This window comes from Marmota flaviventris, chromosome 9 (genome assembly GCF_047511675.1).
Source record: "Marmota flaviventris isolate mMarFla1 chromosome 9, mMarFla1.hap1, whole genome shotgun sequence".
Classification (NCBI taxonomy): domain Eukaryota; kingdom Metazoa; phylum Chordata; class Mammalia; order Rodentia; family Sciuridae; genus Marmota; species Marmota flaviventris.
The window spans coordinates 60,451,591-60,470,308 of record NC_092506.1 but is presented as its reverse complement, the minus strand read 5'-3'; the positions used below and the strand labels follow the sequence as shown (position 1 = coordinate 60,470,308).

Sequence of the window (18,718 nt, the reverse complement as noted above, 5' to 3'; positions counted from 1 at the left end):
GAATTTAAGACAGGAATTCCTTCAACACAAACATTTTGTGATTCCCAACTACAGTTTATAAAATAAAATTTAAAAAACAGTTAAGTGACTATACCTTAAACACCCAAGAACCAGTTTCAGGTCTGTACTCTTTGAACTGAGCTCCTTGTTTCCTTGAAACTGCTTCCAATCTCCCCTCATAGTTGATATCAGCAAGTCGATCTGGGCTCTTTATTAAACAACGGGATGTTTTATCTGTTGGCCAAACCCCATCCAAGGTAACTTCAGCCTTCCTGTAAAGTATAACCAAGCAAAGTGTAAACGCTTCACATTTAAAACCAGAAAGCCAACCAAAACCTATATAAATAACAAATAAAGGTAGTTCTACTACTCTGAAATTATTCTGCAGTTGTTTCATAAAATTGAGTCTTGCCTCCCACAGTAGTCAAGGTTAAAAACAAGGAGTCACTACCAATATCAACTAACTCAATATCTGGTTTATATAGTCAGACTGCATTTATTTCAAACTACCATGGTACATCAGTCATTTCCAATCTAATTTTAGTAACACTTAAGTTATGAATAACTGATTCAAAGTTATTTAGGTCACAGTCTAATGTGATACTTAACTCTCAATGTCAGTCTCAAAAGTTCTACTGTGCTAAATAGTAGTAAGTAAGATGATTTATTAATAATAAATGTTTATAGAATAAAATATCAAGAACAGTGAGTATTGACTATTAAATAATGAGTGGAGATAAATACAACAGTTATGTAGATTATTTTTCAAATTGTAATAAAAACACCATGTAATTTATCATCTTAACTATTTCTAACTGTACATTTTAGTAGTTAAGTATACTGATATTGTTGTACAACCAACCTCCAGGACTTTCATCTTATAAAACTTAAACTCTATGCCTCTGCTATGGTTTTCATGGAAAACCGTGTATCACTCAAGGCTACTTATTTATTTTCTCCTTTTAATATTTTTTTAGTTGTCAATGGATCTTTATTTTATTTATTTATATGTGGTGCTGAGAATCAAACCAAGGGCCTCACCATGCTAGGCAAGTGCTATACTACTGAGCCACAACGTTAGTCCCAAGGTTTTATGTGTTGAAATTTAATCCCTACTGTAAAGTTAAAAGGGCAGAAACTTAATCCAATTTTGGTGTTTAGGGTGATCAGGATTAGATAAGGTCTTACACTGGAATTCCCATGACTGAATCTTGGTGGGTTTATAAGGAGAAAAACCAGACAGATATACATATACACCACCACTCCCTGTCTCTAGCAATGAGATGCCCTATATTGCCTCAGGATTTTGCCATCAAGAAGGCCATCACTACCTGCTGCTGCCCAATCTGGGACCTTGAATTTCCAGGACAATGAGCCAAAACAAAACCTTTTTTTAAAAAACTCACACAGTCTATGTTACTGAACAGAAAATAAACTAATACACTAAACAACTCCCTATTTTTCACCCACCCGCAGCTCCTTGCTACCATCATTCTATTTTATTTCTATGAAGTTGACTTACCTAGATGCCTTCAAAGCAGAATCATTCTTAAGTCTTTTTTAGACCTGTTTATTGCATTTAGCATAATGCCCTCAAAGTTCATATATGCTATAACACGTCAGAATTTTATCTTTTTTGAGGCTGAATAATATTCTATTGTATGTATATATAAAACATTGTGCATATTCTATCCATTTGGTAATGAGCAATTGAATTGTCTTCAATTTTCTATTATGAATAAGCACTACCACCAACATTAACTATACAAGTTTTTAAATATTTTTTTTAGTTGTAGATGGACACAATATTTTTATTTATTTATTTTTACGTGGTGCTGAGTATTGAACCCAGCACCTCATACGAGCGAGGCAGGTGCTCTACCACTGAGCTACAGTCCCAGCCCCTACAATTATTTCTTGAAAGTGATCTTGCTTTCAATACTTTCTTATACACAACTGGAACATTATGAATTTAATCAACCATAGATCAAAAATATGCAAGGAAAACAATCCAACCCTATTTGTACTTAATATTTTAAGACATTTTTCCTTGTTACCATCTCCTAAATATAGTGTAAAAACTACTTACATACCATTTACTCTATACTAGGTATTATAAGTAAGCTAGATACAATTTAAACTTCTTGAAGAATGTGTATAGATTACATGAAAATGCTATGCAATTTTATATTAGGAACTTTACCATTAAAATTGTGGTTTCCATGAGGAGTGGGGTTTTGGAACCATGGATACCAAGGAAGGACTACATGAACACTTTAACAATATTATGTCTTCTACCCATGAACATGGGATGTCTTTCCTGTTTCTGTGTCCTCTTTAATTTCTTTCAACAATGGTTTATAGTTTTTAGTTTATTCTTTCTGATATAACTGTAAAGTACTAATATTTTTGTGGAGCCTTGAAAACATAAATTTACTTCTTCAAAATTACATGCCTTTTATTCCTTTTTCTTGCTTAATTACTCTAGGATTTAGAGTAGTTATATTTGAGAGAAGTAGAAAAAGCAGGCATCCTTATTTTGTCTTAAAGACAAAGCTTTCAGGATTATAGCATAACCATATAAACTGTGTTTTTCATATATAGTCTTCATCATATTAAGGTAGTTTCCATCTATCCCTAGAGTTTGTTAAGTGTTTATATTATAAAACAGTAATAAATTTAATCAAATACTTTTTCTACATCAATCAAAATAGTCAGGTGGTATTTTCCCTTTTATCCTCTTAAAATGGTGTACAACATTGATTTTCATATACTGAACCCTCTTGCATTCCAAAGTTTATCACTTGGTCATGGTGTGTAATTCTTTTAATGTTCTATTATTTGCTATTTCTTGTTGATAATTTTCACATCAATATATTCATTAAATACACTGACCTGTTGTTTCCTTTCCTTATAGTGTCTGTCTAGTTTTAGAACCACAGAAGCAATTTGGAAGAGTTCCCTTTTCTTCAATTTTTTGAAACAGCTAGAGAACTGGTATTCTGGTGTCTTTTTTTTTTTTTTTTTTTTGTGGGCAGCAGGTGGGTGTTTGCTGGGGATTGAACCTCAGGCCTTGTGCTTGCTAGGTATGCAAGCTCTGTACCACTAAACTATATCCCCAGCCAGTGAACTTGTTTTTAAATGTTCAGTAGAATCAATCAGTGAAGTCATCTGGTCTTGAGCTTTTCTTTGCTGTGAGGTTTTAGATCATTGAATCAATCTTCTTCTTGTTAAATGTTTACTTAGATTATCTATTTTTTCACAATTGAGGTTTATAAAGATATATTAGTTTAAATTGAGGTTTTATTATAAAGACGAATTAGTTTAACTATATTTCTTTCACCTATCTGAAGATATATTAGAGGCTAGGCTCTCACACTAAAATAATAAGTGTGGCCAGAGCAGAAACAAGGATGGGGCACAGGCAGGGAACCAACAGTACTGGAAAAGAATTTTTAAAATTAGCAGTTGGATCTGTGACTATTAGGGAAAAGGAGTCCCATTGTCATAGTATAGCTTTGTTTATCATAATTTTTTAAATAGATAATACTGAACACAGTGACACATGTCTGTAATTCTAGTGATTCAGGAGGTGTATCAAAATATAAAAATTAAAAAGGGCTGGGGAAATGGCTCAGTGGTTAAGCACCCCTGGGTTCAATCCTTAGAACCATTAAAAAAAAAAAAAAAAAAAACACCAGAAATTTATTCTCTCATACATCTGGAAACCAGAATTCTAAATTAAAAGTACTGGTAGGGGGCTGGGGATGTGGCTAAAGCGGTAGCGTGCTCGCCTGGCATGCGTGGGGCCCAGGTTCGATCCTCAGTACCACATACAAACAAAGATGCTGTGTCCACCAAAAACTAAAAAATAAATATTAAAAAATTCTCCCACTCTCTCTTTAAAAAAAAAAAAAAAAAAAAGTACTGGTAGGAACCCCTTCCTTCAGGGGTTCTAGTAGAGAAGTCTTACATCCTTCTTCAGTTTCTGATGGCTGTCAGTATTCTTTGTACCTGCATCCTGTAGCTGCCATCATTCTAATCTCATTTTATTTGATTTAGAGCCCACTCAAATAATTCAGGATATCATCTCAAAATTCTTAATTACATTTCCAAGGGCACTTTTTGCAAGAAGGTCACTTCACAGGTACTGGATATTAGGATGTGGTGTATCTTTTTGGGTAGTCAACATTCAAAAGGATGTAGATGACACTACAATTTCTCTTGAGCTTTGGTCAGGACATTCTTTCTTATAAAAGGACATTTGAGCAGAGATTAGCATGTGCAAGGCCTTGAGCTTGTTCCCAGTTCTTTTGAGTGTTTACCAGAAAGTTTCCATGTCACTCAGAAGTACCTCCTTGGGAGTTGAGGGGCCTCAGGAGGGGGGGTTGCTGGCTTGCTGGGGCCTAGAGAAGCCTCAAGTTTTTCCCTAGACAAAGGTCATGAGGACTGGGCCTAGAATAACTGGGTTTTTGAGGAAAGCCTACAGGCCCTAGAAAGTCCTTCCAGACAGTTCTCACCATTGCTACTGATATCAGGAACCATTTCTTTGGCAATGATATGTATAAAACTCTGTCAAATGCTTTTTAGCCAGGTGCAGTGGTACAGCTACTCTAGAGGCTGAGGCAGGAGGACTGCAAATTCAAGACCAGCCTGGTGCAACCCAGAGAGCACCCTCAAACATGACCATCTGAATTAACTGGCTTCCTGGCTTCCACCTGAAATCTCTATGAACCTAATCTCCTCACCAAGAGGGACAATTCTGAAGAATAGAAGGACAAAATAAGATGTCAGCTGGTTTTCTTTCTTCTGATACCTCTTCCCCCTTTGTATATAGGCCACTTTCATGCTGTGTCCTCACTTGGTTTTTTTCTATGTGCATTCGTGTCTTTCCTTCTCCCTTGGTATTGGGGGTTGAACACATGAGCATTCCACCACTGAGCCATATCCCCAGCCCTTTTAAAAAATTTTATTTTGAGGCAGGTTCTCACTAAATTGCCCAGGCTAGCCTTGAACTTGCAATTCTTTTGCCTCAGCCAGAGTAGCTAAGATTATAGGCATGTGCCTCATTTATACTTTTAAATGAAAGCAGAGAAACAATAATCAAACTTACTATAGGTTAGTCAACAAAACCTGGCTGCAGAAGGAAATACATATACAGGAAACACATCCATGTTTAAAAAAAAAAAAAAAAACTGTTGGTTAGTTTATTATTTTCTATATCCAAATAAGTTTATACCTATTTAGTCCTTCGCCCACAGGTGGTTTCTGGTTATCATCTAAGTAGACAATAACTTCTTTCCTTCGGATATGCACAATATCATCCAAATTTAGATTGGTCAAATTCACATCGCCTTCAAAATAGATAGAGCCATAACCTAAAAGTGTGAGAGTAATAGTTAAAAGTTCATCCTGTATGAGGGAGCAAAATCCCACTTTTTATCTAAAGTAATTAAATAACCAGAAGGGAAAAAGAGCTTTAAATAATCAATATTTTAAATCATCTAGCATTGTGAAGTGGGTGATTTCCATCCCAGCAAAGGAAGAATGGGGACAGAGGGACTGACATAAATTACCCTATTATCTGATGTAACACCTGCACTTTTACAACATTTCTGCTATCTCATAACAATCTTCTTTTTTTTTTTTTTAAATGACCACTGAGACACATGCCTAGATCCTTTAATTTTTTGAGGCTGGGTCTCACCAAGTTGTTTAGGGCCTAGCTAAGTTGCTGAGGCTGGCCTCAAACTTGCTATCCTCCTGCCTCAGCCTCCCAGATCACTGGGATTACAAATATCTGACACACTGCTATATAAACAACTCTTAGTAATTACTTAGCCTGCCATATGTAAATTAAATTGCTTGAGGGCACTCCCACTTTTTCAGAGGTACTAGGGGTTGAACCTTACTACCACATTCCCAGCCTTTTATTTTATTTTGAGACAAGGTCTCACTAAATGGCCCTGGCTGGCTTCAAACTTAGATTCTCCTATCACAGTCTGCCAAATAGCTGAGATTATACATATGGGCCACCACGCCCAGTTTGCCTGACCCCTTTTTAAATATAATATAGAATGATAAGAATTTTCTTCCAAGAAAATAAAGTCAGCTGTAATGATAATCCTAAGTATTAAATATTCTTTGCCTATTATTCAATTTTCTCACCTAGTATGTCTTGCTATTTTCTTTAATTTTAGAAAACTGAATCAAAGCAAACAGTTACCAGCCCCAGATGGGCATACCTAAACCAATAGAATGCTATATCGTCCTAGTCTTTCTGGTTTTGTTACTTATCAATCCAAGTTTCTACTATTCAGGACAAGGGAGACCTAAATGTAGGAAAAAACAGATTCAGATACCAAAGACTTTCCTTAATTAGAAAACAGGTGAAAAATCCTGGCTTATACACTAACTCCTAAACTCACACTTACCTTTACGACCAATGGTGAAGTCAGAGACAATGCACTCTCCTTTTTCATTGGTAATTTTGGCAAGATCATCCATAGATGGAATAGTGTAGTAACCAACCTTAGTGAGGACAATGCCTATGACCATAAAAGAAAGAAAATATTAATCGTGACTATCATTGGGTAGAGGAATTCTCAGTAGTATTTATTTAATTTTTTATTTATTAACTTCTTTCCTAAAAGGACCGGGGTGTGGCTCAGTGGTAGAGACCTTGCCAAGTATGTATAGGCACTGGGTTCATCCCTCGGTACTGATAAAAAATAAATAAAAATAAAACACAACTATGAAGTGAGCATTTAAAAAAAATTACCTTATATAATAGCTAAATTATTATATAAAGAGAAAATACAAAGAAAATATTTTTTCCAATCTAGTTTTTTATCAAATACAAAGGAAAAACTATTTTTTGAAAAAAAGGCTTCATGGTCCCAAATGCTGAGAAACATACATTATAATTAGAGGGCTGGGGATGAAACTCAGAGGCAGAGTGCTTGTCTAGCATGTGTGAAGCCCTGGGTTCAATCCCGAGTACAGCAAAACAAACAAAAATTAAATATTTTACAGTCTCAGAACATTTACACTAAAATGAAGACTAACTATTTAACTCTGCTTAAACTTTGTGGTCCCCAGACTTAATCTGCTCTTTTCACAGAAAACTCATTTCAAAGGATATTCATTAACATCCTCTAATATGAAAGGCATTTCATAGATTACACTCTGGGAAAGTCTTTCTTGAACCACTTTTATTTTATATACAGGATACCAAACCGAAGGCGAAAATAATGTGCCTTGGTTTACATTTAGCCATAGAGGTGAAGACAAAACTCCAAACCCAACACTTTCTGTTTTATAACCTACTGTCTCTCAAATTTACATCTTTTGCACAGCTAAATCAAGATGATTTGAAAAATCCAACATGAGAAAGTTCCATGAAAAATGAAAATTTAAAGGACCATAATTACTATTACTAAAAAACCATCAACCAAATAGATTTCAATAATACCTAAATGGTATCCAATGGCCCAAGGAAAAGAAATATTAGCGTGGAGAAGGGTTTCAGAATATACCAAAAAAAAGGATAAGATGTGATAAGATTTAAAAACAAAATGAACAAAAACACTGCAACATTGGTATGGTTGTTCTTATCCCTCCCTGTACTATTATTTGTAGCTAGGTTATCAGGGTAGCTTGCTTTGACATCAGATCCAACTCCAGCCTCTAGCATAGTCCACTGGCATACTTGCTTTTCACTGGCAAGGTTTAGAGGGTTGTTAGAATGTCTGTGGGAAGGGAGATCTAAATTAAGTGTTAGGAAACAAGGTAAATGAGAAAATTAGAATCAATAAAAAACGTTTTTTGGGTATTTAAAAAGACATAATATTGGAATAAATTTGTAATGAATATAGATACTTGAGATTACTTATGTAAAAGTACAAAGTTGTTTACTCAGGAAGCAAGTAAACAGAAGATATATACGAAGGCAATAAGAGAACTAGATTAAACAATTTTTTTTGTTTTGTTTTGGTCTTTTTTGGAACCAGGGCAGTCGAACCCAGGGCTTTGTGAATGCAAGGCAGATGCTTTTCTACTGAGCTACATCCCAGCCTTATATAAAATTTTTATAGACACTTCAATCCAAATGTTCATTCACAGAGAAAGGTTAAACAAAATGTGGCATATTTTTATAATGGAATACCACAGAACAATAAAAAAAAATTGTCAATATCATGAATGAATTCTCATAAATAATATTAAGTACAAAAAGAAAATATATCAGTTCCATTTGTGTCAGATGCAAGAACAGCCAAAAGTATTCTATGTGACAGAAACTAGAGTTCTGGTTAAATTCTGGTCTATCAATGAACTTTCCAGGGTTTAAAAAAAAAAAAAAATTCTCTATCCTGTTTGGGGTGTTAGATACCAGATACATACATGTCAAAATTAACTGAAATAAACACTTAAAAATTAATGTACGTCTTCGTTATATGTATATTTCACATGAGTTTATAAAAATAAAAATAATAATCTTCATCCAAACCTGAAACACTACTGTGTTAATAGATAAAAAAGGTAAAAGATGATCAAGATACTTGATCTTGTAGTTTACTTGTTTAATGGATTAATTTTGGGGGATTTGGGGTTAATACAACAATTTCTATCTGAATGTCCAATACAGGTCAGGAATTATGATCTCTCTATATACTTATTCTAGCTCAAATCTTGAAAATTTAATATAGCAGAAAATAATCACACTCATTTAAAAACTAGTAAGCGGGCTGAGGTTGTGGCTCAGTGGTAGAGCACTTGCCTAGCATGTGTGAGGCACTGGGTTCGATTCTCAGCACCACATATAAATAAATAAAATAAACACTGACAACAACCACAATTAAAAAAAAAAAAACTAGTATGCAAGCTATCTGAGTTGCAGAGTTAGGGAATGTATCATGGCAATCTCTTTGATTATAAAATTGGGCCTCTTTAAACTAAACCAGGGTAATTAAACACATTAATTTTAACTATTTCAAATGTAGATAATGTACATGAATCTGACCTGCTGGATGCACATGATAAGCACTATTTTCTATTTCTTCTCTGTCATCTTGCAGTGACTCATCATGAAAGGAGGTTTCTTCACTGCTTCCTTCCAGTCCATTTCGCAAAGCAACCCGCATGTTTAATGCAACAATTGAATCATCCACACTATTGCTACTGTTGTGTTTACTTCCAGAATTCTCTGGGGTTTGAGGAATGGGTTTGGCAATAGGATTATTATAAAAACGTGATACAAGAGAATCATCATCACCATCCTGCTGATGGTTCTCATCTACAGGTTTGCTCAGGAAACTAAATCTGAAAAAGAAGAAAATAATTTAATAACTCCTTAATCAGTAATAATAACAACACTAACCTTTAATGACCCTTTACTAAATATCTGGCAATGTTCTGGGTAATTCCAAATATTAAACATTAATTTTGTATTTAAAGCAATCCTGTGAAATAGGTTATAATTTCTTTTCCTATTTTACAGAAAACTTGGCACAAAAAAATAACTTGTGCAACGCTGCAAAGTTGTGAGTACTGAAAAAAAAAATTTTGATATTTAAAAAAATTTTTAGTTATAGATGGACATAATATCTTTGTTTATTTTTATGTGATGCAGAGGCTCGAACCCAGTGCCTCACATGTGGGAGGCAAGAGCTCTGCACTGAGCTACAACCCCAGTCCCTAAAGCTGAAAAGTTTTTTCTTTAATACATGGACATAATATCTTAATTTTGTTTACATATTTTTATATGCTGCTGAGGATCAAACCCAGTGCCCCACATGTGCAAGGCAAGCACTCTACCACTAGCCACAATCCCAGTCCCCCTAAAGCTGAAATTTTAACACAGAAACTTTACCTTTAGATTCCATGTCTTTAACTGCTCTATTTTCATGAATGAATGGATCTTAGAACCTCAATTTTTGGTCTAAAACAAAAATTTTAAGCTGGGGTTGTAGCTTAACAATAAAGCGCTAATCTAGCATGTAAGAGGCTTTGAGTTCAATTCCTAGCACTGCAAAAAAACAAAAACAGTATGCTCAATTCAAAGCCAGCCTCAGCAAAAGCAAGGCACTAAGCAACTCAGTGAGACCTTGTCTCTAAATAAAATACAAAATAAGGCTGGGGATGTGGCGCAGTGGCCAAGTGCCCAAGTCAATCCCCAGTACCACCTCAAAAACAAACAAATAACCAGTATGCTCTACTGTGTGGGAACAAATGGGTGGTGATTAATTTCAAGATAAAACACTGAAAAAATTTTAACTTTAATATTAGAGTCTGCATTAAATAAAGAAGTATTATTAATCAAAGAAGTCTTTGTATATTCTAAGTAGAATGAAGTATAATTAAGGATTTTTGTACTAAAGCATTATGTTGAAGAAAAGAATAATAAATAATCTAAATATCCAATAATGGAGAACTAGTTTATCTTTTTTTTTAAAATATTTATATTTTAGAAGTAGTTGGACACAAAACCTTTGTTTATTTACTTTTATGTGGCACAGAGGATCCAACCCAGGGCCTCGCATGTGCTGGTCGATTATTTACTGCTGAGCCACAATCCCAGCCCCTAGTTTAATTATCTTACATTCACCATAATGACTATATAGCCATTAAAAATAAGAAGGCAGACATATTCATACAAACATGGAAAGGCAACTACAATAGATGGAAATAAGCTGGTTGTAAAATATCATATCATTCATGCATAATTTCTACAATATTAGTATTTATAAATCAACAAATTTCTTCAGTGGAAAAATTTATACCAAACTATTAAGGATTAATATAAATACTATCAACTCCTCTTTTACAAACTCCACACCGATTTTTTTTTTTTTGCTCAGTTATATTTTGCTAATTATACCAGACAAAGTACTCTTTATTGTAAGGAAGTGAGTGTCAAATGTATGCTAACCCTGTTTAAAACAATATGTACTGATACCAAAATGGTTTTGCAGAAATGAAACAGAATTTTACAGTTTAAAGTACCCAAGAAATAAAAATATTATTCAGTTTCTAGATACCTCTAAGTTGTAATTCTTCTATGGAATATTCACAAATCTTTAGACATTTTCATAAAATTCTAAGCTCAGAATCTCCTCTAAATGAGAATAGGATTTTAAAAGCAACTTAAAACAATTAGCTTACCTCTCACCATTTTCTGGATATTCAGATGGTGAAGCTAGGTCTTCTGAATCACGATTAACAGGAGAAAAGAGATTGCTATTGTTAAGGTTCTTCAAAACCAACTTCTTGATACTCTTCCTATAAACAGTGACCAAAAGAAAAATAAAAATAGAATTTAGTTATACAGTTATATCACAGACATCTTCTTAAAAATAGATCCCAGGGCTGGGGTTGTGGCTCAGCACTAGAGTGCTCACCTAGCATGTGTGAGACCCTGGGTTCGGTCCTCAACACAACAACAACAACAAAAAAAAACAAATAAAGGTACTGTGTCCAACTACACCTAAAAAATAAAAAACAAAACAAAATAAAACAAAAAAACAAACAAACAATAACAACAAAAAAAACTAGAGCCCAAAAGGATATACTCTTGTACACCAAAAGATGATCTAACAACCTGGATGCGGTGGTATACACCTATAATTCCATTTACTTGGGAGGCTGAGGCAGGAGATTGTAAATTCAAGGCTAACCTGGGCAACTTAGCAAGACCTTATCTCAAAATGAAAAGGGTTGGGCAGGTAACTCAGTGGACAAAGAGATCTAACAAGTTCATTTACATCTCTTCTTAGAAATGTATAATTATAACATAAATAGCCCCAACATATTATATTCTAATTTTGGGAAGAATAAAGCTAAGGACCTTCAAATTGAAGTAGAAAATCCCCTTCCTCCTCTGAACCCCAGAATGCTATCACCCATTACAATGATTATATTTTTAATTCATGCCTTTACTCTTTTTAAGAGATTTTTCCTCTATTTTAGAAGTTAGTATTTTACAATCTCTTCCACAGAACTTAATATGCTATCTAAAAGAAAACAGGTGAACAGATACTTGTGACTAAATGAGAAAGATTTTTTTTTTTTTTTTAGATTTTTTTTTTAAAAGATAATGAATGGAATAAAAACTCCTGGTATTTATTCAGATACCTTAAAGTTCAGGTTTATGTACAGCATGTTTACTTCAAGAACTTCCTATCATATACAAGTTTTGTTTTGTTTTGTACTGGGAATTGAACCCAGGGGTGCTTTACCACTGAGCTACATCCCCAGCCCGTTTTATAAAAGAATTTTAAGATAGAGTCTTGACAAGTCTTTCGAAGTTGCTGAGGATGAACTCAAACTTGTGATTCTCCTACCTCAATGTCCATAGTTGCTGGGATGATGGGTGTGCCCCACCTTTTCAGGTATTTTTCAATTATCTTAAAAAGCACATTACTTTTAAAAGAATCTCTTGTCAGTGGTGAGTACTTGGCTAGCATGCACAAGGTCAGGGAATCAATCCCCAGTGTGCCCCCCCCCCCCAAAAGAATGAATTTCTCTGAGGGCCAATATCATGCTTGAAGTCTAGGTACTGCCAGACAGTTTTGTAAATATAACAACTGACATATAAAAAAATATCCAGACACACAAATAAACAAGACATTTTTTCAGAGAAAAAAGTAAGTGCTGACAAGGAGAAACTGAACACTGCTAGTGATGTGAAATGGTACAATTGCTGGGAAAATAGTTTGGCATTTCTCAAAAAGTTAAAGACAGAATTAACATTATAACCAACTCCATTCCTAGGTATTTACTCAATTGAAAACAGACATGTTTAGATACCTGTATGCCAACACAAACAACAGCCTTATTCAAAATATTAAAAAGGTGGAAACACACTAAGTGTCCATCATCAGAAGAATAAATTTTTAAAAAATATTTTTAGTTGTGGTTGGACACAATACCTTTACTTTTAGAAGATGATGAGGAACGAAACCAGTGCCCTGCACATGCTAGGCAAACACTCTATCGCCGAGCCACAACCCTCGTCCCCAGAAGAATAAATTTTTAAAATGTGGCATATCCATACGATGGAACATAATTCAACTATAAAAAGGAACAAAGTTCTGTTACATTCTACATGGATGAATCCTGAAAACACACTATATGAAATAAGCCAGACAAGAAAAACAAATGAGGTGGGCCTGGAGTTGTGGCTCAGTGGTAGAGCACCTGCCTGGCATGTGTGAGGCCTTGGGTTCGATTCGCACCATAAATAAATAAATAAATAAACCGTTTAAAAAAAGAAACACATATGATTGTCTTTAATGTAAAGTATCTAGAATAGGCAAATTTATAAACTAAGTAAGTAATAAAGAGGTTATCCAGGATTGGAGTTTTAGAGAGAATAGGAAACTACTATCTAATGAATACAGAGTTTCTGTTTGGAATGATACAAAGTTCTAGAAATAGTGAAAATGATTATACAATATTATAAATGTATACACATAAAATGGTTAAAATGGCAAGCTTTATATAAGGTTAACAACATAAAAATTCAAAAGGTTAAAAAAAAAGTAAAAAATAGAAGATACAGGAACATTATAAAATTTATTATAAATATTAAAATGGAGCCAGATGAGGTGATGCCTGCCTGTAATTCCGGCAGCTTGGGAGGCTGAGGCAGGAGAAACTTGAGTTCAAAGCCAGCCTCAGCAATCAGCAAGACACTCAGCAACTCAGTGAGACCCTGTCTCTAAATAAAATAAAAACAAGGCTGAGGGGCTGGGGATGTGGCTCAAGCAGTAGCGTGCTTGCCTGGCATGCATGCGGCCCGGGTTCGATCCTCAGCACCACATACAAAAAAAAAAAAAAACAAAGATGTTGTGTCCGCCAATAACTAAAAAAAATAAATAAATATTAAAAAAAAAAAACAAGGCTGAGGATATGGCTCAGTGGTTAAGCACCCTGGGTTCAATCCCTGGTAGGGGGGGGGAAAAATTAAAATGGATAAAGTTAGGAAGATTGTAGAAGTGTTCATATTTTCCTGTGATATGTGAACCCAAGGAAACTAGCTAAAAATTAAGCATGTATGTAGCATGTATGTAGAAGTTCTTAATGATTCAAATGGTGTAACTTAAGCTCATCGTATCCAACAACTACCGAGTACACATCTTTCTCAAGTATGTAGACATGGAACATTTAAAACTAACATTACATTGAGCCATTAAAGCAAGCCGTAAATTAATAACAAAAAGATATCTATGAGTCCCCCCTTATTTGTGGTTTCACTTATAATACAGTCTGAAAATAGTAAATGGAAATTCCATAACTAGAACAAAGGCACATTTTTTTTTTTTTTTTGGTTAAATACCCCTTTAATTTTTTTTTTTTTTTTAATGTGGGGTTCTGTGGAGGGAATCCAGTGCCTGGCTAGGTAAACACTCGACCACTGAGCTACAACCCCAGCCACACATATTAACTTAATTATTACAGTACATTGTTCTAATCATTCCATATTATTAGTTCTTAATCTCTTACTGTGCCTAGTTTATAAATTAGATTTTATCATAAGTATGCATATATGTATAGAAAAAACACAGTAAAGATACAGTTCTGTAGTAGGTTGTAGATTCAGTTTCTGTAGTAGTTCGGTAGAATGTCTGCAGTTTCAGACATTCACTGGAGGTCTTGAAACTGAATCCCTTGGGGCTGGGGATGTGGCTCAAGCGGTAGCGCGCTCGCCTGGCATGCGTGCGGCCCGGGTTCGATCCTCAGCACCACATACAAAAACAAAGATGTTGTGTCCGCCGAGAACTAAAAAATAAATATTAAAAAAAATTCTCTCTCTCTCTCTCTCTCTCTCTCTCCCACTCTTTAAAAAAAAAAAAGAAAAGAAAAGAAAGAAACTGAATCCCCTTGGAGAAAAAGGGACTACTGTTCTGGAAAGAAGTAAAACTGAAAATCAAAGACCAAAATATCGATTTAGAAAAAGAACAAATACAAAAGGGGACGGTTGGGAAGAAATTAAGACAAAATAAAAGTATTAATGAAGATAATATAATATAAATTAATGAAACAGAAACAGTCACAGAATAGAGAACATCAATACTGCTAGAAGTTAGTTCTTTGAAAATACCAATTAAATTGGTACATTCCTTACCAAACTGAAAAAAAGAGAAGGCACAAAATAATTAATGCTAGGACTGAAAAAAAAGGGCACCTCTACGGATTCTACCAACATAAAAAAATATAAGGTTATTTTTAGATAACTTATTCCAATAAATTTGACATTTTAATTAGGTGAAATAATTACTTTAAAAACATGACTTGCCAAAAGTAATTTAAAAAAAAAAGTATAGCTAGGCATGGTGGTACATGGCCTGTAATCCCAGTGGATCAGAATGAGGCATGAGGATTGCAAGTTCAAGGTCAGCCTCAGCAAATTAACAATGGCCTAAGCCATTGCTATTCATACTACTCAAAACAGAAACTTAGAAAATTTATAAGCTGTTTGGGGTTGTGGCTCAGTGCTTGCCTAGCATGTATAAGGCACTGGGTTCGTCCCAGTACCACATAAAAACAAACAAAAAAATTAAGGTATTCTGTCCATCTACAACAACAAAATAATAAAAAATAAATAAACAAATCAAACTGGAGATGTAGCTCCAGGATACAGCATACCTGGGTCCTGGGTATGCTTTATCTCCATCTCCATTTTTTTTTTTTGAGCTCCATCTCAAAAAAAAAAAAACCACACACACACACACATACACACTGCTTATTTCTGGAAATTTCCACTTAACATATCTGGAACACACTTGACTCGAAAAATAAAACCATAAATGTAATATCATGAATAAGAGGAATTATAGTATTAAATTATAGAAAGCTGACAGCAGAAACTGGAAAGATTTTTGGATTAGATGACCACAATTCTTTTTCTTTTTTAAAGACAGGATTTTGTTATGGCTCTGAATTCCTGGGCTCAAATGATCCTCCTTGCCTCAGACTTCCAAGTAGGGTTCATAGGCATGTCACAGCACCGTTTTAGAAGATCACTATTTCTAAGCCCCTCCCTCCCATGAGTAGTTATAAGCAAACTGGTGAGATTATCTCCTTATAATATCTCCTAAAAGCCACATTCATATATTCTCCATTTATGGGTCAACCGCCATATTGTAAGAACTCTTCTAGGCACACTGAACTATAGAAAAAAAATCAAAGTTCTCTGCCTATTTAGTTTATGTTCTAGAGGGACAAAATGGACAAAAACCAAATATAAAATAATATGTATATTATAAAATGAAAGGAATAAAAAGAATAAGAAAACAAAAACAAGAATGGAGCTAGGTGTGTGGCACACACCTGTAATCCCAGAGACTTGGGAAGCTGAGGTAGAAGTGCAAGTTACAGGTCCACCTAAGTAACCTGGTGAGACCCTGACACAAAATAAAAAAATAAAAATGGCTAGGGATGTAGCTCAGTGGCAAAGTGTGCCTACTTTTAATCCCCAGGAACAAAACAGGAAGGGTATAGGGTGGTCAGAGAAGCCTTCATTGAGGAGAAGAAGCCTTCATTGTGAGTAAAGAGTGAGAGGGTTAGCTATATGGATATCTGGGGAAAAGTGTGTGAAGAGACCAACTGGGGCAATAGCAGGCCCATTCTGTTCTTTTAAAATAGAGTGATCTTACTCTCTCATGATTCTGTTCTTTTTTTAAAGTAAGGATCTTACTGCAAGGAAGCAGTAAGATTAAAGCAGAGTGGCTGGGGTTGTGGAAGGCAGTGTGATACAATATAACTTATTCTTCAAAAGGATCACTGTGGTATCTATGTTTATCTCTGAAAGCAAAAGTGTAAGGGTAAAAGCAGAAACATTAGTTAGGAGGATATTATAGTAATTCAGGCAAAAAATGTTGTACCTTAGATTGGGGTAATAACTGTTAATGTGATGAGAACTGGTCAAATACTGAGTAATTACTAAAGGTAAAACCAAGGAGGATATGTTAATGGCTTGGATAAGAAATGTGAGAAAAAGTTGAAGACTGCTCCAAAGTTTCCGACTAAAATGAGAGAAATGCAGTTACCTCAGATAGGGATGGCTCTGTGTGAAAAGGAACTGAGATGGAATTTAAGGAGTTCAGTACTAGACATGCTAATTTTGAAATAAAGGCCTACTTGGCATCTAAATGGAGATGTAGAATAAGGTTGAACATAAGAATCTTGAGAAGATGAATGTGATGGCATATGCCTGTAATCCCAGTGACTCAGGAGGCTGAGGCAGGAGGATCTCAGGTTCAAAGTGAGCCTCAGCAAATTAGGGAAGCTCTATGTAACTTGGGGAGACTGTTCAAAAAATAAAAAGGGTTAGGCAATCCTGTTACCTAAATAAATGAATAAATAAATCAGGAGAACGACGTTTCAGTTAGAGATAAAAATCTGGGAACCATAAGATAATAATGATATTTGGAGAAAGATGAAATCAAAGCACTCTGGAAGTAAGCACAGATAAAATGAGTTCAAGGACTAGGTCATGGGAATCAGGTTGGGATGGACAGAAATTGGCAAAGGAGACCAAGAAACGTGATCAGAGTGGTAGAAAATTAAGCACAAAGGAACAGATCAACTACATGAAATGCATGTAGTATAGTAAAACTGTTAACAGCAAATCCACAGAAGTGAACCAAGGAAAACATGTAGTATTAATAGTAAATAAGAGCAGCTTTACCAGGTACAGTTGCACATCCCTATTAATTCTAGCAACTTGGAAAGCTGAGGCAGAAGGACTGAAAGTTTAAGGCTGGCCTTAGCAACTTAGTGTGACCCTGTCTAAAAATAAAAAAAAAAAAATCAAAAGGACTGGGGATGTAGCTCAGTTGTAAACAGCCCTGGGTTCAATCCCTAATATGAAGGGGAAAAAAAAAAAAAAGTATAAAACATGCCCCTTCCCACCCTAATCCTAATAAGACCTCTTGAAATTGCCCTGAGAACTACTGATCTGATGGATACAATAATGTGTCCATGCCCTCTTTACATTCTATGTGCAAAGCAGTGTGGAAAATACCAGGACATACCTGTGATTAATACAGATTCCTTGCCTTCAAAATAATAAATCACTATTATTCTATGAAATGTGTAAAAGCAGATTTTCCACCTTTTGTGGAATAGTAGTATATCACATGTCTAAGAAAAAAATTTGTATTTTTTTTTTTATTTTATTAACATTCATGAGCCAAGAATTGTAAGTAATGAATTCTCATTTGTTATCCAAAGATTACTAAAAGAAAAAATGCTCACCTTATTGTTTTTCTGATTAAAGTACATGTTCTTTTTAAAAAGCCTACTATGTGTCTGCTATTTATCTAGAAAAATAATCCAGAAAACAAATACCCTAATATTCCTTCTCCTGATGTTAAATGCTGTTAATGGTTTGGTGTATAATTTTCTTCAGCTTTTTACTGTAGATTATCAGAATATACATGGAGAAAAGTTTATTAATAACTCCTCTACATACTTTCCTGTATTTTTTTTTTGTGTGTGTATGTCTATGTGCTTTATTGTTGGTTCTATTTATCTGTGAATATATTCTCAATTCCGGGAAATTAAAAAAAAGAAAGAAAGAAAAATAGATTCTTAATTTAGCCTCTTTTTTCTTTGCTGGTTTTATAGTGGCCAGGGGAAAGAACCGAGGGCCTACTGGATGCTAGGCAAGTATTGCACCACTGAGCTACAGCCTCAGTCCCCTGACCATTTA

At 34.7% G+C, this 18,718-nt stretch overlaps 1 protein-coding gene across 4 annotated transcripts in view; it reads right to left on the bottom strand.

The window, feature by feature from the left end:
• Nucleotides 1-18,718, bottom strand: part of Nup98 (nucleoporin 98 and 96 precursor) — a 114,213-nt gene that overhangs the window by 43,254 nt on the left and 52,241 nt on the right. For all 4 annotated transcript variants that reach the window (XM_027942552.2, XM_027942553.2, XM_027942554.2 and 1 more), the window contains exons 15-19: nucleotides 11,164-11,280; nucleotides 9,023-9,321; nucleotides 6,435-6,548; nucleotides 5,240-5,378; nucleotides 95-272 (exon numbers count right to left, since the gene is read on the bottom strand). In XM_027942552.2, coding sequence (XP_027798353.1) covers nucleotides 95-272; nucleotides 5,240-5,378; nucleotides 6,435-6,548; nucleotides 9,023-9,321; nucleotides 11,164-11,280 — 847 coding nt within the window. The remainder of the gene's footprint in view (nucleotides 1-94; nucleotides 273-5,239; nucleotides 5,379-6,434; nucleotides 6,549-9,022; nucleotides 9,322-11,163; nucleotides 11,281-18,718) is intronic.